The 23,087-nt window shown below is 41.7% G+C and overlaps 1 protein-coding gene across 1 annotated transcript; it reads left to right on the top strand.

Moving 5' to 3' along the window:
- Positions 1 to 1,970: 1,970 nt before the first annotated feature.
- Positions 1,971 to 22,955, top strand: VSIG1 (V-set and immunoglobulin domain containing 1). Its single transcript, XM_054289719.1, has 8 exons — positions 1,971 to 2,019; positions 5,383 to 5,543; positions 11,633 to 11,740; positions 17,724 to 17,922; positions 19,363 to 19,518; positions 20,170 to 20,289; positions 21,019 to 21,145; positions 22,567 to 22,955. Exons 1-8 carry the CDS (start codon positions 1,971 to 1,973, stop codon positions 22,748 to 22,750), a joined length of 1,104 nt encoding a protein of 367 aa, XP_054145694.1. The 3' UTR covers positions 22,751 to 22,955.
- Positions 22,956 to 23,087: the final 132 nt, after the last annotated feature.

The raw sequence follows: 23,087 nt of genomic DNA, 5'->3' as shown, positions 1-23,087 counted from the left end.
CTGACAGGTGCCATCCATCACCTTCACAGGAGAGTAACCCTGGAGGGCCTGCAGGATTAGTGCTGGGAACCTCTGGTTTGAGAGGAATGAGCCCCTGGTGGGTAACAATCAAACATAAACACTCCTCCTGCTGTTCAGAATTCTCTAAAACAGGGTAATGGTTGTAATCTTTGCTATGAGCTCTACGCGTTTTGTAACTTGTAATCTCAGCCCTTCATCCCAAGATTAAAGGGCCACATGCTGATACAGAATTTGTGTTCTTGGCTCCTGTTCTCTGCTCAAACTGAGCATTTCACCCTCCAGGAATGTAGTTCTGTCATTTTTTAAATTGGCAAAAAGTGAATGTAACAAAGCAAAAATACGTATTAGCTGAGGGAGCTTTAAATGGCAGGGAAAGGACTTTGGTGTTGACAGATGAGAGGGAATTAGAGGACACACTGATACTGTGGTAAAGACACAGGCTCTTGCAGGTGCTGGCTTACTCAGCAGGGGGGCAGTGGTTTTTTGCATCTTCTTGGAAATTGCTGCCTTATGCAAAGGATCAGGGCTCTGTGAGCTCCCAGTCAGGCTCCTGGGTACCATGGAGCTGCCACAGGCAGTCACTGAATGTGTCTGGATCTCATGTTCAGATCATTTGCACTCATCCTTGGTTAAATAACTGGAAATCAGCAGCAGCTCCCATTTTGGGCTTTGGGGAAAGCCAGTGAAACTTCCCATGAGTGCCTGTGATCCCTCCACACTTCCTCAGTGAAGGTGAATCTAAATGCTTTCCAACTTTTGGAAGAAATCTGAGTTTGAATTTCAGTTTTTCAATGTTCATATTCATTTTTGGACTCTGGGTCCCCTGTGATTCTTGGAAAAGACATTTAGCAGTTGCAAGACTTGCCCACCCTATAGTTTAAAGACAGGCACTGCCCACTCTATGAGACTCTGTGTGAGGTGCTCACAGTCAGAACCAAGGAGAAGACATCTCCAAAACTTTTGGAGATGGCTGATATGAAAATATCACCAAACCCTGCCATCTGCCCAGAGATTATTCAGGCATCTGCCATGCACAGAAATATCTGGCAGAATAAAATAATCCATAAACCTGATCCCAACTGTGACTGATGCTGCCAGCAACCTGACTCTTTGCTGAAGAATCTGCCACCATATCACATGAGAGGTGAGGGAGAGCCTGGTTTTACCCTTCCCCTCCAACCTCACATGGCCAGATGCTGAACCCCACCTTCCAAAAGGGCTTCCCATGGGATCCTCAGGCATGAATTAGTCCCATGTTTTCAACAAGCACAGGAAAAGTCCCTGCCCTGGTCCCAGTGCAGGCACACATGCACAAGGCAATGCTGCCCTCTGCTCTGTCCTCAGGCACTCACTGTCCATGGCTGTGTACAGAACCACCTCAGGGCTCTGAGTCACCCTCAGTCAAACACCATGGAGCACAAAAAGCAAATCTGGCTCCTGCAGGAAGCTGAACAAAATGTATAAGACACATGCTTTGAATTGAAAATGTACTGACAATGTATTATCTACACATGCCCATTTTAAAAAGGAAATGACAGAATTAACAGGAAATAAAGATTATTCATATTAGGCCTTACCCCAACACTAGTAATCAGGTTGATTGCCAAATAGGTCCACAAATACCTTTCTTGTACTCAGTGAAAGTACTTAAGTAGGCAAATACTGCAGGGCCTGGCAAAAGTGGGAGCATTTGGTCTTCTCTGATTCAAAGGTTTATTATTAACAAAACCCTTGGTTGCTCAAACCCCACAAAATGGTTTCAAGTGAACAGTCACACCAGCAGTTGGAGAAAGGCACACATGTGATAAAGGAGAATGAAACAGCTCACTGACGTGTTGAGACACAGCTGATAAGGGAAACAAAAAACCAACCTCAAAAACTAAACCAGTTCAGTCTCAGTGGAAGCCAGAAGCAGCATCTGGTCTCTTTTCTCTCCCAGCATCAAGAAGATGTGTGCAACAGTGCTGAAGATATTTCCAATTCTAGCCATCCTTGCAGGTAAGAATAACAAACATTGAGATGGTGCTGGAACAAAGGAGCCTGTGGGGGTAAGAGAGCAGGTGAGCCTGATTAGCAAACTGGGAGAACTTTGGAGATTAATGATTTCAGGGTGGAATAAAATTCATGGCTATTCTGCCAGACCATCCTCTGGTAATCCACAAACTGACCCCTGCCTGCCAAGAGCTTTTTGCTCAAGAACAGAATTTTAGCTTTGGTATATTAATGCCTTGCTCTGATGTCAGGAAGTGGCAAAGAGCTCTGTGTGGAGAGTTCAGGTCTTTCATGTGTTTCAAGGTCAGGTTTTTCCACATTTGGCTTTTGTCTCCCCTTGATAATAGGGCTGGAAAATGATCCCTCAACCACCAAAAGATTTTGGAGGATGCTTAACTTTAAGCATGCAAAGAATCTTTTAATTAAATGAGGGCATAATACTTTGTGAAATCCAGGAATTTTATGGTATAGTAAAAACTATGTATTACTCATATTTCAAGGGCATTTCATTGTGCTAAGCTTTATGTTTAATATATACAGCAGCAGTCATTTTAATACTCCATGGAGATAAACAGCCCCCGTATCCACTACAGAAAATTAAAATTAGTTTCCACATCTTCTTTCCCAGATGGAATTCTCTGATTTGGGTGCCATAGAAATATTTTAAGTAGCTACTCCTGGAGTTTCAGTGTTCTAACTTTCACACACATATAAACCCAACAGATTTTTACCTTAGATATGAAAAGCAGTTCTGAATTGGTACCATATGCACTTTTCAAAGCAATGTCCTCTAATTTGAAAGTTGTGGATTTAAGATTAGCAATGTGCCCATATTGGTGGACACTACTGACTGAGGGTTCCTGTTGTGGCTCAGAAGAGATCAGCAAACTTGGATTTATTTCATGAGTGTTAAAAACTGCAAAGGACCTCAGTGAAAGTGGGAGATTCCTAATTAACTGTGACTGTGGGAAGGAAAGAGTTTCACTATAATATTGATAAGTAAAGACATGGATCAGCCCTTTTTAACAAGTTATGGTCCTGTTCACACAAGCTGTTTTCAGTGTGTTATTTCTTATTTGTGCACTTTTTAAAATTTAAACCAAAAGGTCTGTATGTAGGAAATGGGATTTGGGGTTGGAAGGCATAAATGCAAAGTGAAGCTGCCACTAACATTCATGGTGAGGAAACAGAACAGGCTCTGTTTCACTCTGCTGTCAGTCAAAAGACCCATGTTGCAATTAGCATTGGTTTAAGCAGCCTTTTTACTTGAGGGAAGATTATTTCAATTAAATGTATTTCTTCAAGATATAGTTTTATGGAAACTAGAATGCTTTGTGGAGTAATTTTTGCAAAAATTAATTTCTTCTGGAAAATCTTTTAACAGTCAGACTCTGTGGCACTCCTGACTCTAAAACCAGAGAATGATAAAGTAAATATGTGGAGCAGATGACTGGAAAATTGATGTTTTCAGCAGAATAACACTGTGTTGAAAGACAGTACCTTTAATCCTGCAAAGAGCAGAAAATAAATACATGTAAACTGTGGCAGAAAACAATCATCCTCTGGCCAACAGTAATTCTTAAAGCTGGGAGCAGTGAACTGAGATACCTAAAATAAGACGGCACAGCTTTTCTATTAGATCTCAGTAAGGATTAAGCTGCTGAACTCACAAGACAAGCAGAACTGGCAGCCAGTCCTGGGATCCCCTTTCCCCAAGGCAGCTTTGACACATTTAGGTCAGGCTCCAGCTATTCCTGTGACACTGTATTGTATGTCTTCACATATAATATAAATCTTGTTGTAGTTTAAACCCATTAATTTTCATCCTAGCTACCATCAACATAGAAAGTATATTATTCCCTTCTTCCTTGCAGTGAGCTTTTACTACTGAAGCCATCAAAAAAAACCAGTTTAGATAGGTTTGCATACTGTATTAACTCATGTATTTGCAATATTTAAATAGATAAAATGACAAAATAGATTGTTTATAAAAAGAAACAATCTATTTTGTAATTTTTAAGTATTAAATATTGCAATGACAAAATAGATTGTTTCTTTTTATAAGCAATGTTTTCTCACACAGGGCTGTTAATTTCAGCAAAATACTCTTTAGTATTACTGCAGATTCTGCTTAAACCCTCAAAAGCAGCACCCCAACAGAAGATGCACAGATCCTGCATTGAGAAAAATATTTTACATCTTTGTCTCAATCATTAATATAAGCAATAAACCCACAAGAAAATTATTATAACATGAAATTCTCACCTTGCCTCTTTTGCATAGGAAGCTCAAAAATGTTTAATGTTTTCCATCCCATTGAAAATAAAAACATTCTCAGTCTGAATCTATAGACATTAGCTTTCAAACTGGACTCAATAACCTGAAATTCAGGCTTATTTTTTTGACAGCTCTCGCTTTGCTGTCATGTGTCATCATGGCTCGTAATTCACAGAGGATAGAAACAGATAAATACTGTGAGGTGGTGCTGGATTCCTTTCATTACTGTGATTGTGTAGTCAAGGCTGATCAGAGCACTGTGGGGAAGGGCTCACAAGTTGTGTTTGCTCCCCTTCTGCACTGAGCTCAACAGAAAGGGTTGATTGAGTTACTAAAGAACTCCCTACAACCCACACAGTAAAAACACTCCCAAAAAGTTTAGTTTGATTTTCCAATGTAATAGCATTGGGAAAAAAAACCAGCTTCTGGAGGTAGACTCTTAGAAACCCAGACAAAACCAAAGTAATTGGCAAAGAAAAGCAGAGAAAAGCTGCTGGGCTCCAGCCTGAGGGATCCAACAGTGCCACCGAGTCCCAGTCAGAATAGAGAGTGTATGGAGTGAGAATACTGGAGGTGATGATGCTCCACAGTGGAGGAGACCAGATATCTAATGAAATAACTGCAAAAAAAAAATCAAAAAGGGCAAGAAAGGTGTAATAGAGGGGTAGACACAGCTGTGAATGAGAGTGCAAAGGGCAAGAAAGGTGTGTGAAAGGGGTAGACACAGCTGTAAATGCGAGTGCAAGCACAGGAGAGCACTGTGAGTACAGACAAAATCTTCAGTTTAACCACAGACTCTTACTGAGAAGTTGAGTATCAGCCAGTGAGAACAAGTAGGGGTTTAGGAACTGTGCTTTTTAAGAATATTATTTGTTGTAAGGGCAAGAGCATTCTGGGGGATTAAGTTGCTTGCTAGCTTTTACTCAGTCGCAGCTTGTTATCTCTGAAATTTCCACACAAAGCACAAGGGAAGCTGTACTGAAAAGGAGAACAGCCAGATCCATGCTAGATTTTGTTCAATAACACAGGAGCAATAATTGCTGCATGGGTCCCAGGCAGCCCCAGCTGATCTGTCCATTCTCCTGCCCACAGGCCACACCAGCGGGGTCGTGGTGACAGTCCCTGAGAAGACAGTGAATGTCACGACAGGTGGAAATGCAACCCTCCTCTGCACATACACCAGTCCTGGAACCCTGGGAAATTTCTTTATTCAGTGGAGTTTTTACAGTGCCAAAGAGAGCCAGCTGCACACCGTAAGACATTTGTTTGTTATTACTATAAATTTTATTTGAGATATACTTAAGTCCTTAAAAGGTCTTGTTATGTTTGATGGGGTTATCCTTACTATAGACCAGGTAATGTTGGGGTTCCTACCCTAGAGATTAAGGACTGGGGTGGAGTGAAATTTAGGGGCAGATGAACTATCTAGGCTCCTACTCCCACTGACATGCCTGACTGCCTTCACAAAGTGATGAGAAAGTACAAAAGCGATTCAGATGCTCAAACAACTTGCTCCAAGTCACACAGGAAGTGTGAAGCAAAGACCAGGTGTCCAAAAATCACACAAGGGCTGCAGCTTCTGCACCAGCTCCCTTTTCTCTTGTCTGGCAGATATTTCCTGCCATTGTGAAAACTGCTTTCCTGGTGAGACGCCCTTGCCTATGACAATGTGTTGTTCCCCATTTAAGGGTCAAATGAGAGCTCCTTGATCAGGCCCTGCCTTTTGGCAGCTCAGTGAGAGGAGCTGTGCATGATGGTGGGCTGTGAATAAATTGAGCAGCAAGTGCTGGCAGCACTCTGCAGAAAGTTGTCATAGCAGGAAATTTGCCACTCAGACTTGCATTGGTATTTCCCAGCATCCCATTGCTGTCACTGTGGGAACAGAACAATTACAGGTCAAGGGCAAATGGGCCCTGCCCTTCCTGAGACCCCAAAAGGCTGCACAGCCAAACAATATCACACTCTAGGGGATAATGAGACTGTAGTGTAGGCTGGAGGATCAGCATGGAGAGGATTGGGAAGGACACCAATACCAGCAGTGACTTGGTCTGAGCCTGAGCCTCTCGTGTGGCTGTAAGGAGCTTGCAGAGCAGCCTGGTCTGCCCCAAAGGGGTCAGGGATGGGATCTGCTTATATGTACTCACACTGCTGCCCAAACCTCAAGAACTATTTGTTAATCTTATGTTTTGGTGGGGAAATGAACCCATGAATTTCATTCCCAGCATAACACAGGGTATGAGCTCCCATCAGCTCAGGCCTGACAGGTGGTGAGCAGTCAGCAACACATTCTTTTAGAAGAAGAAATCCTGATTAGAAGTGTTGCTGAATCCTTGAAGATTATTTGGATTCCTTTTCCATGCCCTGGCTTGTGCTTGTGGAACAATCATTTCCCATTGTTTTTATCCTGTTGCCAACACATTTTTTTTTCTGGTAGTTCAATCCTCCTGCCTGGTGTTACAGCTGAGAGTTGATGTAAAGAGATTTGACTCAGAGGAGTGTCACAGTCCACACTCAGGATATTTTTGTCCTGTTCATTATTATTTCCTAGCAATATTTCAGTAGGAGGCTTGCCATTGCTGATACGGCTGTACCTTCCATTTGGTTTGTCAATTACAGCAGAATTAGCCTGCAATTTGCAGAATGTGCAGGTTGTAATGTATTTGGCATTGAACAGCAATAGTCAAAATGGAAGAAATAGAGATTTAACCCAAGACAGAGCTGCTCACTCACCTGCAGTATATCACAGCCACAGATAAAACTTGTATCAGTGCTAAGCACAAAATCTGGGCCCATCCCAAATTCTGACTCCAGCTGAATGCCAGACTCACGTAGGCACACCTTGGCTGATTGCGTAGCTGAGTAGTTGTTACTCATTGTTTGCTTTCCTCAAGTTAAAACTATTTTATTAAATGAAGAATTATTCCTGAAAGGGTGGTAGCTACAGGTTTCCTAAGTTGCATATAATACAATGTATTACAATTTTGATCCAGTATGTTACGTCTTAAATTATAATTGCTTGTTCAGGTGGGAAGTATAGCACTGACATAGAATCAAGCTCATCTCATCCATTTACTGGCAGCAAATTTTCCATATTGCAGCACACTAAATGCCATATTTTTTTCTGGTCACAATCAAGAGAAATAAGCAGATTGCAGTTATAAGTATTTTAGAGGGAGAATCACACACCTTCAAGAGATCCAGGAGGGGAAAATCATTTGTAAACTGTGGCTAATGATGAGAAAAGTACCCCCTGAAAACTACAATCATAAAATACTGTGGGTGGTTGAGAATACACTCAACAAGAACTACCCAATACAAGACTATCAGATGTCAGGGAAACCCCATGGATCAATCCCCCCAGTGCTCCCTCCTGGCTCCTGCAGCTCTCACTGCAGGCACAGGGAAAGCTGTGCCCATGAGGTCCATGGGAAACACTGCTGGGAAAATTGCAGCAGGATTCCCCCATCTGAAACTCATTTTTTCACACATTTGGATGGCTGTGCTTGTGATGGGTGATTTGCATTTTCATTCCATGAAGTCAGTTCAGTGTGGAAAGGCCTGGGTTAGTGCTAATCCCCCTCTCCTTGAACAGCAAGGCACAATCCCCTGTCCCTGCAGCTCTCCTGGGCTGGCAGGGAGGCTCAGAGGGCTCCTTTGCTCCCTGGGTCCTGCTGCTGTCCCTGGACTGTGCAGGACTGGGCACTGCTCTTTTTAAAACACTTTCAGCAACCCATTCAGTCTTGGATTAATTGACCCTGTATCCTTTCACCACCACCTGGAAATTCCTTCCCATTTTGAACCTATTCACAATAAAAGTAATGGTGTTAAGGCAAACACTGGGGAGAAAGGCTTGTGACTGCTTGTGGAAAATATGGTTTAAGAAATCACACCACACAGCTGAACATAAAGTTGGATTTTCACCCTCCCTCTGAATGAGGCTGGTATTTTTATTTCAGGCTGAGTTTCAGAAAGGACTGGGAGCCTGAAAGCCTGCATGTTTTCCTCTCACAAGTTTAAACAAAAAGATAATCTGTCTACAAACCTGGCTCTGCCCTGGTGGCTTGGCACATTGCTGAATTGAGTTTCACATTTTGTTCCAAGTAGGAAACCTATGCATGAAAATGGAGGAGGTTGCCAGCTTCGGCTTTCATTGTTTAGGTAAAACAATACTAATATGCAATGCAAAAATATATTTAATATGGTAAAATGACAAACAAAACTATATTGGAAAGACAGGCACCATATCTTACTGAATACCAGAACAATAGTATGGTTTGAATTTTAACTGGAATAAAATTATGGTTGAATTTTAACTGGAATAAAATTATTTAATTTTATGAGATATTTAGATTCTTCTAACAGATCCATAACAACTTCCTTGTAAATAGCATATATTTGCCCTGAAAAATTTGTTGAAAATTCTGGCTCTACTAAAAAATTTGCCCTTTTTTTTCAGCAATTAATTGGATAACATTTTCAAATTCCATTTTTGAAAATTGGAAAATTCTGCCAAATATTTTGAAGAGAGGAGACTAGGAAGTTTTGTAAAAAATTACAGAAAATACATCTTTTCCCACCTACTAAATTTTAAAATATTTCTGACCTCTTACTAAATGCTAGATGTCTTGATGACCATGTTATTCACACGGGCACTGTACTCAAAATAGTAAGATTAAGCAGAGGAGATATTCTCTATAACAAATATGTGTGGAAAAAATAATTGCTTTTAATAAATAGTGTTTATTTAAACAACTGAGAACATGGCCCTTTCTCTCTACAGTGGCAACAAGTAACAGAGCAAGCTGTAAATATTATATACATTTATAAACATTATATATAATTAAGGCAAATTTATACCATTAAGGAGCTTTTGGCTTTAAGCATTAATGAATGGGAGTGTTAAATTACTAGATTTTAGGACATATCATATAAAAAGCAGAGGCCATAGGTACCCCTTTACTTTACACTGCCACTTACAGTCCAGATTTACGTTTTGAGATCTATAAACTCAGATACAGTCCTGGAGCGAAATCAGCAATGCCAGGAGCAGGACTAGTGCCAGTGTTAATTTAATGTCCCTAAGTACTCAGCAGCAGGTTTTACCTTGCCACAAGGGCAGGCTGTGCTTTTCTTTACTTTACACTCCTGCTACTGATGCAGATCTGCCTCCCAGCACAGCCTTGGTGAGGTTGGTTTTGTCTTTTGCTGCTTGTGGTGGTATTTCCCTGCCCTGTTGGCTGTGGTGTTTCCATGCCCTGCATGTTGTCGCGTTTTTTTCCATCCCCTGTTTGCTGTGTTGTTTCCCTGCCGTTCTTGCTGTGGTATTTCCCATCTTGGGGTGTTTTCCTGCCCTGTCCTGCCCTGTCCCCTCTCCCCAGGGCTGCCACAGGTGTCACAGCTCCAGCCCTGGCAGTTACACCAGGGGCAGGGAGGAGCCACCACAGCCAGGCTGCTCACAGCAGCACAGTGAAAAGGGGGCAAGCAAACAGAGCCAGGTGTTCACAGTGCTCTTTTGAAGACAGCACAGCTTTAGTGAGTGAATACAAAATTTTTTTCTAATTGAGCCTAACACTGCTCTTTTCCTGAGAAGTTTCTCTAGCAGAAGTAATTTCCCTCACTTGAACTTAATAATGTAAGTATAAAATTATGGAAAATAGGATGCCATACATATTTTTAACTTTTTATTTTTCCCATTTAGCCCTTAGCAATATGCCCTTTAATGCTGCATTTAAGTTTGAAATAAAATTTCCAGCCAAGGATCTTGAGAACTTTCCAGCACTGAGTGATCTCTATTTCACATCTCCACAAACTGAGGCTAACGCAGCTCTGCTCACCCAGGGTCCAGCACAGCCTGGCCTGGTTCATAAGGCAAAGCCCAGCTCCTGCTCAGACCTACATCTGTGCTTCATTTCATGCTCTGAGTCACCTGGCTGGCCCCAGTGTAAAGCACCTAAGTAAATGTTTGCAATCTGAAGCCTCTGTTGACTCTTCACAGGTGAGGCTGCAGCCTTGCAAAGCCAAATCCAACTCCTGAACCCAGCCTGGGCCACACCTTGAGCCTCAGTCCAGGCCACCCACAGCTGAAGTCACTGAAATGCTCAGGGACACTGCCTGGCCAACCAAGATGTGCCCAGGGCAGGATTCTTGATTGAAATTTTAAATTCACTATATGAGTAAAGGTCATGGATGCCTGTTACTTTTAGGCAAAACAGAATTATTGAGAGACTTCTTATGAAAATCTTCTCCAAACAACGTGAACTTGTGGCACATTGGTCAGCAACAGGGGACAAGGAGGGAAAGCCCAAAGGAGGAAAGAGGCAAGAAAAGTGACCTGAGCACAGATGTGTCAGCTCCTTCCACCCTGACACCCCAAATTCAGATTATCAGTAGTCCCAATAGCAGCACAGCTCTGCTGCCCAGCACAAGGCAAGGCACAGCCATGGGCACTGGGCCACCCCAGGTGAGAGGCAGAGAAGGGCCAGCCCTGTATGTGGGGGTTTCCATCAAAGCCTCTGAAAGAACAAATTCCCCTCCATGTAGTCTGAGCAGTTCAGGGGACACCTTCACACACTTTGAGCCACAAGACACCTGAGATGCTCCCGCAGAGCTGTCAGTGCTGCAGGGGACACCAGCTTGGGAGCAGAGCAGTCCATCCCAGCCCATGAGAAAGATGAGCCTGTGGGAAGCACCTCCTGAGACAGTGCAGGAAAACTTCCTGGAAAGAAAGGGCCTCTCTCATCCATAAGCATCTCCTTTTGCCTAGAGCTGATTGTTTAGAACTGAGTTGTATCTAGCACTTGGATGGCTGAGCAGGCACTGTAAGGAACAGCTCCATGGGGAGCAGAGGCAGCACCTGCAGAGCAGAGGGATGGAGCTGCTGGTGTTTGTCACTGCCATTGGAGTGACTCTGGGTGTCAATGGGACCATGGAACACGTGTCACTGCCATTGGAGTGACTCTGGGTGTCACTGGGACCATGGGACATGTGTCACTGCCATTGGAGTGACTCTGGGTGTCACTGGGACCATGGGCACTGCCTGTGGCTATCACAAAGTGCAGACAAGAAGAAAATAATCAGGCTGTAACTGGGGTGTTTGTAGCAAACATTAGACTTTAATCTTCGTGTTCCTAATTTTAGGTAGAATTTAGGAATAAGCTGATTTCACCTTGTGGCTGACAAGGCCTGAGGTAATTTCTGCACAAGCACTGAACATGAGGCACCTGCCCTCATGATCAGCATGGATGGTAGGTGGGGAGCTGTGTGAGAAATGGCTCTTTGATTTTGGGGGAACATTTAAAGTCTCATTTAACTCTCAGATCAGCACATTTTTACTCAAATGCAGCATTCCCCATGCCATGGTATTCTGAGTATGGATGAAAAGTCAGTCAGTCTTTGTCAAAAGACGGTGTATGTGACAGATGCACGGGGAAGATGTAGCTGGAGATACAAGGTAAGAAAACAATCCCCATAATCTTAAGGGGGAAAGAGAGCTAAATAGCTTCTACTAGATGTGTGCTACTGTGAAACCTGTATTCATATTCTGTATTGAAATCTGAAAAGCCGCACATGACTGAAATAAGTTGAATTGGATGCATGATCCAGAATTTTTAACTCACCCTATTTTTTATTGCATTTTTTCTGTCAAAATTATTTTGGATGTAGCTTTTGTGTTGGGGTTTTTCCTCCCCACCTATTCTAGGTGACTGAACTGGCACCTTCAGGAATATTCTACCCAAAGGGTATCTGTAGGGTGTGTGCACCCACAAGGATCCTCTGGGCTGAATGTGAGCCAGACTGGGCAGCCCAAACTTGGGGCTACATATTTGCATAGAAAAAAAAATCATCCTGGATCTTCTTTCTAGAATATAAAACCATTTTGAGATGTGGTGGATACCAAGGACGCTGAGCTGAACCAGCTTCCTCTCAGCTGTCAGCTCAGTGTTCCAGCCCTAATCCATTCCAAACTCTCTGACTGCAGCAGGGTTCCCATCTCACCATGGGGTACAGGGTACAGCCTAATGTGAACTGGCATCTAATAATAACTGCTGAAGGGCAGTTACACCAAATGCACTGAGAAAACACATTTGTTCTTGGTGGGAATTATTCACTAAAAGTTCAGGCTCAAGAATGATACTGTGAGAACATGAAAGAGCTGCTCCTTCAATATATTTGCATCAGTTAAAGCTGCTGAATGATTAATCCTCTAAAGGCTTCTGACTCCCTTTCTTCTTCTACCAGTGCACTATTGTGACAAGACACTTGTCATTATTAATACCTCCAATTCCCTGTGCAAAAAGCCCAGTAAGGGATATCCCTGTGATATCCCTACTACCTTCTGGCAGATCAGAGTTTTGACAAAAATGTGTGAAAAGAAGCTGTGGATGAAAGAAGAGATTTGGGCCCAGACTCAGTCATGTGATGTGTCAAAGAAACCAACACATGTGTGAACATTTGCTTTCTTAGCTAGCTGAGCTCAGAATCTGAGCTTTGGGCCTTCATTAACACTCTGACTGTGTGGCATTTGTTCTCTCATTAGATGGTAAGATGCTTAAGGAAGTGATGAACATTTTCCCCCTTGTTATTTTATAAATTCTGTCTGTCCTCAAAATTCAAAAAGAGATCACAATCTCAAACAAGTGAAGTTCTTAATATCCTCCATTTTCTAGTAGCTTGAGAAAATGTCAAACAGAAAATGACAAGCAGCCCAATGACAGGGCCCTCTGGATGCTGGAGCTTTCCAGCTCTCCAGACAAAGACTGAGTCACACACTGAATCCATCAGAAAAACATCATCCAACAGGATCCTAGAGCTTCACATGTGCTGGAAAGGGAGAAGAGGCTGGGGGAGGAAAGACAGGTACTGGAAAAGAGGTCATGTCCTGAAAGTGTCTTCCAGTCAGGAAATCAGGATTCTGTGGAGATTAGCAGGACACTTTCAATGCCTCTCCAAGTGCATCTCATCACTCTGATATCCATAAGTACTGGATAATGGGCATGTAGAGCATTGTGATGCAGAGACTCCAGGAGATGGGGATGGGAGGAGTATTGACCTGGAAATTATGAAGGAGTCCATCAAAAGTCATCTGAAAGACACACATTTACACAAATTCTAGTATATATTTGTCCTGCCAAAAGAAAAAGAGAAGCAGAGAGAGGCATGTTTCTTCTAATTTCCTGCCTGCTTCTTCACACACCCCCTTCACACCCTAAGGAAGATTTTTCTACGGAAGTTGTACAACAAAAACCTGTAGGTGGGTTCCTCACACTCTGCTGAACATCTGGCAGCTTTTCAAAGTCCTCAGCTCAGCCTCAGCTCTGGTGACTGCTTCCTCTGCAGGCAAATATATTCCACACCATCACTGGGAGAAACTGCCTGTGGACATGAAGGGTAACCAGAGCCCTGGTTAGGATGGCTGGGCAGCAGCTCTGGGCACTGCCTGGCCACAGGTTGAACAACCAACTAAACTGCAGCCCTTTCTAAGGTCACAAATGTCTCCTGGGCAACTCTGCTGTTCAGCAGGAACTAGAGTCTCAGATTGTGAAGTTATTAGGGACAACAGTTTTAGAAGTGATAATCTCCACTCCTTCTTCTGTCAGTTGTTTGATAAGTCATCCAGGCAGCTGCTTCCAGGAAATGTGAAAAGGCACCATTTTATGATAACTTGCCTGAACAAACTAGCTGGTAAGGAGAAGCAACAGCCATTAATGCACCCTCAATATTGTTTCTGCTCTGGTAAATCATCAACTTCACCACAGCTGCTCATGATTTGCTTGAGGACATGAAAAGCTTGTTTGAAGGGAAGCATAGCAGATTTCTTTTGTATTTTTTTTTTGCATTCAAGATGGTGTACTTGATATATATTTATCACACAAGATTAAAAAGATTTCCATTGACTAAATGCACAGTTTTCTCTCTTTTAGGTAATATGGAAAGAAAAGTCAATGATGTGTGTCTGTAGGAGAAAACATTAGCTGGCAGTTGCCCAAAACCAGAATGTTTTCCATAACTTCAAGAGGAAACAATTTTTTTACTTTTGAATCAAAACAGAAACACTTTTGCAAAGATTTTCATTTCAGTTTTCTGAAAGCCACAAACCAGCTTTTCAAGGACAGCATAAAACCACTTTGAACCAGGGTTTAAAATATCCATTTTGAGTGTATTGTTTAAAATGGACTATGAATTCACTGCCAATTAACTGAAACATATTCCTCTTAAATGAAATTTCCTGTGTACACAGTCCAATCATACCTCTGGGACAAGAGATACACTCAGCAATTAATCAGAACATTATTCAGCCTTTTTGGTGTTTACCACCTTCCTTCAGGCAATGAACTCCAGAGCCAGGGAGATAAGCAGGGAACAGGAGAGAACAGAGAACAGGCAGGAGCCTGCAGAGGAGCTGAACACATTGCCTGAGAATGTTTCACTGCTTTGTGTTCATGGCTGACAGAAAGTGACCCAGTAAGAAATTCTGTTTGAATCTATGAAGAGAAGAAATATCTCTGCTGTGTTGACACCTGCCTCAGATTGAACAGCATACACAAAATATTTTCTCTGCATTCATTGACTCAGAAGAAGAGAACACAGGATTAGTTTTTCAGTGCATTGTATGAGGACTTGAGCATGTAACTCACCCTGACTGCAGGTCAAATACACCAAGGAGCGCTTGCTCCTCTGCAGGATGGCATGCCCTGACTGCATTTACAACTTGCAGTGCCAGTCTTATTCCCAGGAAGATGAGTTGTGTCTAGATGAGCATTCCATGGACCTCTTCTGCTACTCTTTACTCTCACATAATTCCAGATCACTCTGAGATAGATTGAGTAGAATTTAGCCCCTTTGTCCAACAACCAAGCCTTTAATAGGGTGTGATGGGCCTGACACTCCTCTCATGCTGCAGCAAGACACACATTACCTCATTTAGATTGTTGTAGAGCTTAATGTCACATTAGTGTAAGGAGCTGATGGAACCCCTTTCACTGCCCTACTCCAAGAGTGCAGCTGGAGAGGAGATGGAAATCCAGCCCATCACTTTGAGAGCTATCCAGGAACATCAGCCTCAGAAGAGGCTGAAGTCAGAAGTCACAGTTCTTGTAACTTCAGACTCTTGCAAGAACAGTGATAAATAATACTCAGCTATTGCTCACACTCAGATAAATGTAGAATGAGACTAATGTGGCACAGTGTGTTTTTTGATTCCAGGTAGACAACTTTTTTGATGAGTGATTTGTTTAAACCAAACTCCCCATTTTGAACACTCTCCTAACCCAGGGAATACAGTTTGTCCATCCAGACTCTGGTTTGGCAGTAGAGTTCCATCTCTAGACATTTGCAAAGCACAAAATCTGTTTTAAAACTGATGGTATTGCATGCACACAATGGAAACTGGGAGCAGTATCCAGCTTCAGCACTTTCTAACCAAGTCTGTAATCGAGCTGACCCTGGACCTCTTACACTTCCCCAGTGTGCCAGCAGTGTTCCACACCTCGGGAATGCTTTGGTGTTCAGAGCCCTGCCTCAATTGTACCTGGTGTTTGTAATCCTGGGGCAGGGAAAGATAAAGTCTGGCTGAGGAGTATGCAAAGCTGCTCTTGAGAGAGGGCCAAGCTGCAGCCCTGGAGCTGCTGGTGCTGTGCAAGCTGATTCTGACCTTCATTCCAAAGCCAAATCTTTGCATAAACCAGCTGTGCTCTGACAGTTTTGGAGTGTACCTTGCTTTAAGCTAATAAAGGCTTTTAGATAACATTTCTTAAAGACTTCAGTCAACACCGTATCAGGGAGGATAAACAGAATTAAGAATTAATATTCTTAATTCAAAATGCAATCAGTTGATCTGTGAAGTAAAGCAAATTGTACTTCTCACCAGGAATCTGCAGTATCCCTAAAAGGCAGGGAACTTTGACCAAAAGGAAATTTTGATACCAGTCAAGTGAGAATGGCCTGTGAAGAGGAGTCTGTGAAACTTTTTCCTACAAGCATTTTCCCACTATTTCCATTAAAAACATGCTGTTACTTCAACTTCAGTGATGATTCTGAAATACTGCCAGTAGGAACAATGTTAGATCTATTTGGGTCACAACCTATAATTCTATATGGACACCTCTCACAAGTTTAGAGAAGTGACTGAGTGTGCTGGAAGCGTTCACTCTGCCTAGGGTGTGTATGTAGACACAGGGGAACATATTGCCTACCCAAATACTGTCACTTTCATACAACACTATCATTAACACCTCAGAAAACAATTAATGAATTGTAGTTTTCCACATCTTTGTTCTTTCAGATCTTGGTTTCAGAGCAGAGTTAGCTTGGACAGAGGGCAGGTACTCCTTGAGAACTACTACACTTACCCCAGGGCAGATGAGATATTGCAGTTCCTAAACAGACTCAGGCCGAGGCCCAGACTGCCATCCAGGCTCTGCAGTGAGCACAATTCTACCTCTCCTCTCCCTCAGCAGACAACAAGTTTGGACTTATGAGGCCACTTCTACTCCACAATGCCGCTAAGAGCAGTTGATGCTACTGAAGTCAGTGAAATCAGTCAATGTTAAATCAGCAATTTTTATTTGGGAGGAAATGCTGCATTCCTTAGAAACATTTATCCTTACTATGCCTATCATTTGGCAAACCATTTTTTTACTATTTAGTAAAAGGGGAACTTACTGATCCCAAATAGGAACTCCCCAAGCACTGAGGCCAGCAGGTGTTCTTTACTTCCTTCCTGATATAAATTCTAAAAGCAAAGATAGTCCATGACACTGCCTCCAAAGCTGATGACACAAACAAGAATAGCATGGCTGCTATAATTGCATGTGTGATGACTCTGCTCTGTTCTTGTACTGCATCCTCATGGCTTTCAAATTTACTGCCAAAAGATCAGGTGCCTTGTTTGCTTAGACCTTTGTCTTGTGAATTCATTTCAGTTCTCTGTTTGTGGAATTTTACAGAATCCTTTCCAGATTCTGTATCTGGAAAGTTCTGGAGTCCCCCACTTTTTCCAATGACAGATCCATATAATCTTGTCATAATCTTCTACTCAGCCTCTTATTAATGCTATTACAAATTATCAGTGCTTCACTAATACCATTATTCACTGTGCATGACTTAGCATTTTTTCACAAAATTGTAATTTGATGGTCAACGGTCTCACTTTTGTTTTTGCAATTGCATCAGTCTGTGCTTGGAGTATGCATAAAGATTTAGCCACTGTCAATTACACAATTAAAAATACCATTTCTGAAAAGCTTGTTTTTTAAAGACCTTTAGAAGTATGTATTCAAATGTAATATGTTTTCATTTCTGCTTTCTTGGGGGAGGAGGCAAGAGAAGGGGGGATATTGCTTGGCTTTAATCAGAAATCAAATATATTCTGAGTACCAAACAAAGCAGCAAGAAGATCTTTTGTTATTAAACTAACAATTGTTTCTTTATCACAGATCTATTATTATTCAGGAGGCCAGTCTTACTCCTATGGAGCATTTAAGAACAGGATAACAGCTTCAACAAGTCCAGGGAATGCATCAATAACAATTTCCAACATGCAGCCCTCAGACACTGGCTCCTACACCTGTGAAGTTTTCAGCCCTCAGGGTGATGCTGGGCAGAGTCAAAAATCTGTGGTTGTCAATGTGCTGGGTAAGTGCCTCCCCTCTCTATTGCTGTATTGTCTTTTCCATCCCATATTATGAAACACTGAATTCACAGCTCCAAGTACGTAGGGCCAGAGGGAATAACAGGCTGTGGTAAACAAGGCCCATGATGCAGAGGGGGAGCTCCCTGAGTCACTGCCGCAGTTTCCAAGGGCTCTGGAGGCAGCAGAGCCTGGCTGCCCTCTAGCTTCCAGCCACAGCTCACCTGCTCCCACTCCACAGCTGCTCTGCCTCAGCTGCAGCAAACCTCACTCTCCCAACACTGCCCTTCAGAGTCACTTTGTGCTCTCAAAAAGTTCCCTTCTGTAAGCAGGTAAGAGGGTGGCTAGAACTACCCAGCTTTGCTCCATTTTTCATACTGGAAATCAAAGTGATACTAGTTTTGGTGAAAATAAAACACCATTTTAGCTGGGAGTGACAACTTCTCACTGAAACCACTTCATGCAGCCCCAGCAGGGTCCAAAACTTTGCTAATTGTATCTAATGTTGATCATGGTGACTTGCATAAATGTAGGGAGAGGCAGCAGCACAGCCCAAGAGTTCTGACTCACATCAATTCCCAAAACCTCTAGAAATTTAGTATTTGTTGGATTAAAGTAGTACAAAGGGTTTTTTTGTGTGAAAGAAAGCAATAATTCAACAATGAACAGGCAGAATAGAAAGGATGAAAAAGCAGATGAACTTGGCATCATTTGCCTATCTTCCAGGGATAAGCAAAAGATATATGTAAACTGATTTCCTGAAAAACCAAAGTACTACTGATAATTCTCATCTAAAATTCCCAAAACAAATGGTAAATCTTGGACCAGTTGAATAAAAGATTACACTTTTTACTTTCATTGCTGGTGGTTTCCCTTGACAGCACTCTAAAGAGCCACAAAAGCATTTCTGGAGTAGTAAATGAAAAACAATTGGTGTAAGTGAAGACAGAATCTTCCCTTTTGTGCAAAATGAGGACATTATATAAAAATGGATACATTTTTTAACAGAACTATAGCTGATTTATTTCCTTCACAACTGTTAAAATACTGAAACTGTCAGGCCTTGATTCTTTCCCTCTCTGTGGAAAAGCTCCTGCCATGTCTCTAAATAAAATGATGTTGCTATGTAGCAGAATAGTGTACGGTGAATAGTGAGTAGTAGTGAGTGAAAATAATTGATAGTTGTATTCTCAACACCTTCCTAACAGTTAATATGCAAATGAAAGAAAATAAAACTGTATCCTAGGCCATGTACATATATTTAATATTACTCAATTTTTTTAATGGGAGAGGCTTTGGTCAGTTCCATAACTGAGACTCTGCTCTTGGATGGAAACCTGTAGATGGGGTTCAGCTCTTTGCTCACAGCAGCTTGGTACCAGAACTTGAGGTGGAAGTTTGCAGCCCAGATGTTCACTCCTGATGTGTCTGTTCTTATTTTGCAGTCAAACCATCAAAACCTTTCTGCAAAGTAGAAGGAACCCCTGAGAAAGGCCATCTGATCTACCTCCTATGCAATTGTGAAGAGGGGTTGCCTCGCCCCACCTACCGCTGGTACAAGGTTGATGAGAACACCCTCAAGCCTGTGGGAGAACAAATTGGTATGTAACCACAGGACTAACACACCATATTCAGAATCTGAAATTCCAGCATTCCAAATGCTGTGTATCACCCAGGCTAATTAAAATTAATCCTCCTCTTCCAATAGTCAATGTCACAGGATCATATTTTTACTTATTCAAATCAACTGACAGCTGTCAAAACCACAGGATGCTTTTTCTATTTAACATATATATATTTTAAAAAGTTGAAGTCCTGTCCATGCCTTTAAGTTGCTAAAATGAGAGAAATATGTATGTCTTTACATATCTCTTCCCTTGAAATTTTGAGTGAAGTTGAATCAATTTGTTATTCAAGTACTAGCACATCCTTCCCTCCCAGAAATTTTCTGGACCTGTTACATTTTCATTTGTGGAGTAATAGAGACAACCACAGAATCAGTGTGGGTAAAACATCAGCCAGACTGGTTGGCAGACTAGGGGCTTCTAATACACCCCTAAAGAATCCACTGGAGCAATTTTTAAGGAAGGTAAATGTTTTATTTTAAAGAATTAAAAAAACCGCATGAATAAATCAATAATTGGTGAATCCTTTTTCTAATATCTGAATAGCTCTGTGTTACCCACTACAGAGAACTGTTTGCCTCTACAGAATACAAACAGTAATGTGTACCTGCTCCCCATCTGTCACAGATCCAAACTCTGGCATCCTTTACATTGGCAACCTCACCACCTTTGAAACTGGCTACTATCGGTGCATAGCCAGCAACCAGCTGGGGAACAGCACCTGTGAGCTGGACCTAACAGCAAAACGTGAGTAAAACACACCAAAGCAATCACACCTTTGAGGGAGAACATGCACAGCTTGCAGGAAAATTCTTCAACAACTTTGAAGCTTGGATTTTTTTTTTTTTCAAGTAAGAACAGAACAGGATTTGGAGAGCTCTGGACTTTTCATCCAGGCCTGCCCAGGCTTTATGATGACCTAGAAAACTGATTCAACATCCTCACCTTAATTTCCTGCAAGGAGCAGGAGCTGGACCTGGTTCTGACTGCAGAGTCTTTGCTGAGAACAGACAGACAAGGAGTTTTGAGCAGTTTCTTCCAGCCAACAGCCCCACTGAGGTCTCCCCACCCCAGAAATTACAACCATCAGTGAAATGTGGCAGTACAAGCACCGGGGCACTGGAGATGTGACCACTAGCTGAAAGACAGAACTAAAGGCAGCCTGGATTTCAGGATGTGTTTGCAATGATTGAAAAGCAAAGGCTTTTACCAGTTGTCAGTATTACAGCCCAATGATTCCCTTAGCCAGGCACAAACAGGGAGTTTGTTGGGATTGGGAGCAACCCAGTGAGAGAGGAGGCAGTAAAAAACCACCCAAGCACAGGGCTCTCACTTTCCTGGAGCATCCTTGGCCACCCTCCTGCAAAGAGTTCTTTGAATCCAATCCCTTCTTTCTGCTAAAGGCTCCTGCACTAAATTTCCATGGGATTTTGCTATACTACTACTTTATAAAAAGTAATTTTTTTTTCTTTGCAGATTCAGATGGTGGTATTGTTGCTGGAGCACTGATTGGAGCAATTCTGGCAGCTGCTATAATCTGCATTATTGTCTGGGTCTTAACCAAGAAGGCAAAAAATAGGAAATCATCAAATAATGAGATGCAGTAAGAATTTCTGTTTACTTCATTTTAAGACAATTATTTTTGTAAAGCGCTGCTGTAAAGAACTAAAGTGAAATGCATAATACAAGTTTTGAGAAAACTTCCAGCGTGAACATCTGCTTTTGGGGGATTTTTACCTGTTGCTCTTTTAACAGAAGGTGCCATTGCCCTCTTCCCTATTTTAACAGGCAGCTTCCACTTAGCAGCATCTGAAACAGCGAAGTAAATGTTTTTAAACAACACAAACTAAAGTGGCAAGTTATAAAAACAGCTCTTTAGAGTTAAAGTTAATGGGGTCTGTTAAAAGCAGGTGGAGAAAGTAAAAAAAGAAAGAGCAGCTAAGGGTCACCTCAGGAAATTTACTAATATTTAAACACATAGGGCTCAGGTCAGTGCTATCTGAAATTACAGGACACACACTTAGGATACTCCCAGGCATCTCAGATTGCAGGAAACACAAGGTTTAGACAACAGAATGGAGCTCAGAATGTCCATTTTGATACTGTCCTGGAGATGTTTTCTTCTCTGTGCTTTGGTTGCTCATTTTTCCCTGTAATTGCCAAATCTTCAGAATAGGGATAATCTCATGCACTATGTAGACTGTACTCAGCCCATTGATGTAAAATACTAAATAACTACATACAGTTGAGGCCAGAAAAAAACTGACTTCCCTGTAGCACAGGTTTAAGACTTCCTAATACGGAATTCTGCTAACCCAGACCAGTGATCAGTCACTCATGCCCCTGATTTCAGCTTTCAATTGATGCAGCATTAACACCTAGTTTTGTACTTGGATCCTAATAAATCTTACTGCATTGAATGAATCCACTAGCATCTGATATTTTTTACCATGTGAAAGTGCTTCAGTATTGGGAGTGGGTTGATTATCGTTTTGATAAGATAAAAATATTTTTACTAAATGTTATTAAAAATATTTTTCTAGATTTCCATATTTTCTAAAATACTAAATATGTTTTATATGACTTTTCCAGATTTCAGTCTTTTCATAATTCTTTTCTGACTGAACTCTATTTTTCATGCACTTCAATGGGACCCCAGATGTACATGGAATTTCCCAGAAAGCTCACATGAAGCAGCAGGTTTTGCTATCACACCTCAGATGCTGCCAGCACTCAGTTTCCCTTTCCACTTCCCTGGCACAACATTTAAACATACTAAAATCTATTTTATTCAAAAGGGATCACTTAAACAAGCAATGCAGATGTCTTTCTAGCTAATATGCTGTCAGTCTCTCTGTCTCAGACCAGTGGTGTTGTAACCTTTTCACACAATCTTGAAACAGTCATCCTAACATCTGAGTCACTGTTCAGATAGCAAATACAAAGATTCATTATTTTGAAAGACTCCAGTATACATGAGATTTCAGCATGTGAGATCACAATCCTAATCCTGTCTTTCTGCAGAGAAATGGTTCAGAAACAATCCAATGCAGACTATGTTCAGGTACCCAATGAAGAAAACATTCCTATGACCACAGTTCCATCAAGCAATGCAACAAATGAATACCCAAGTGTTGATGAAACAGCAGCTCCTGCAACACCTGAAAATGAAGAGAAGCAAGAAGCAGGAAAAGAAGAAACAGCCTAGAGTTTATAATAGAGTTTTCTTTGTCACCTTTGGACCCCTTTGTACAAAAATTGTTGTCATTGAATTAACATAGAAGCATGACTAAAACTTGTATTCAAGGCATTTGTATTGTGACCCACTGGGGTGGATCAAAAAGAGTCTGTTACACAGGCACTTTGTAAATACCAGAAGATTTGGGCCTTTAAAGTGAATTAAATTTCTTTTATTATCTAGTTATACTGTACAAAAATTTACGTATAAAAAGAGTATCATCAACATCAACCTATTTTGCAAAACTAATTAGGAAATGGGCTGAAACATTTGTAAAGAGCTTTCCAGTGAACTCCCAGTAATGCTG

This window comes from Melozone crissalis, unplaced genomic scaffold (genome assembly GCF_028551555.1).
Source record: "Melozone crissalis strain CALT ecotype California unplaced genomic scaffold, PUWL_Pcris_2 ptg000068l_1, whole genome shotgun sequence".
Lineage (NCBI taxonomy): Eukaryota > Metazoa > Chordata > Aves > Passeriformes > Passerellidae > Melozone > Melozone crissalis.
This window is presented reverse-complemented; position numbering and strand designations above follow the sequence as displayed.

Coding starts and splice junctions, on each gene's coding strand:
- VSIG1 (XM_054289719.1), top strand. CDS start 1,971: ATGTGTGCAACAGTGCTGAAGATATTTCCAATTCTAGCCATCCTTGCA. Junction 17,923..19,362: donor TGTGGTTGTCAATGTGCTGG/GTAAGTGCCTCC, acceptor CTTATTTTGCAG/TCAAACCATCAAAACCTTTC. Junction 21,146..22,566: donor TCATCAAATAATGAGATGCA/GTAAGAATTTCT, acceptor GTCTTTCTGCAG/AGAAATGGTTCAGAAACAAT.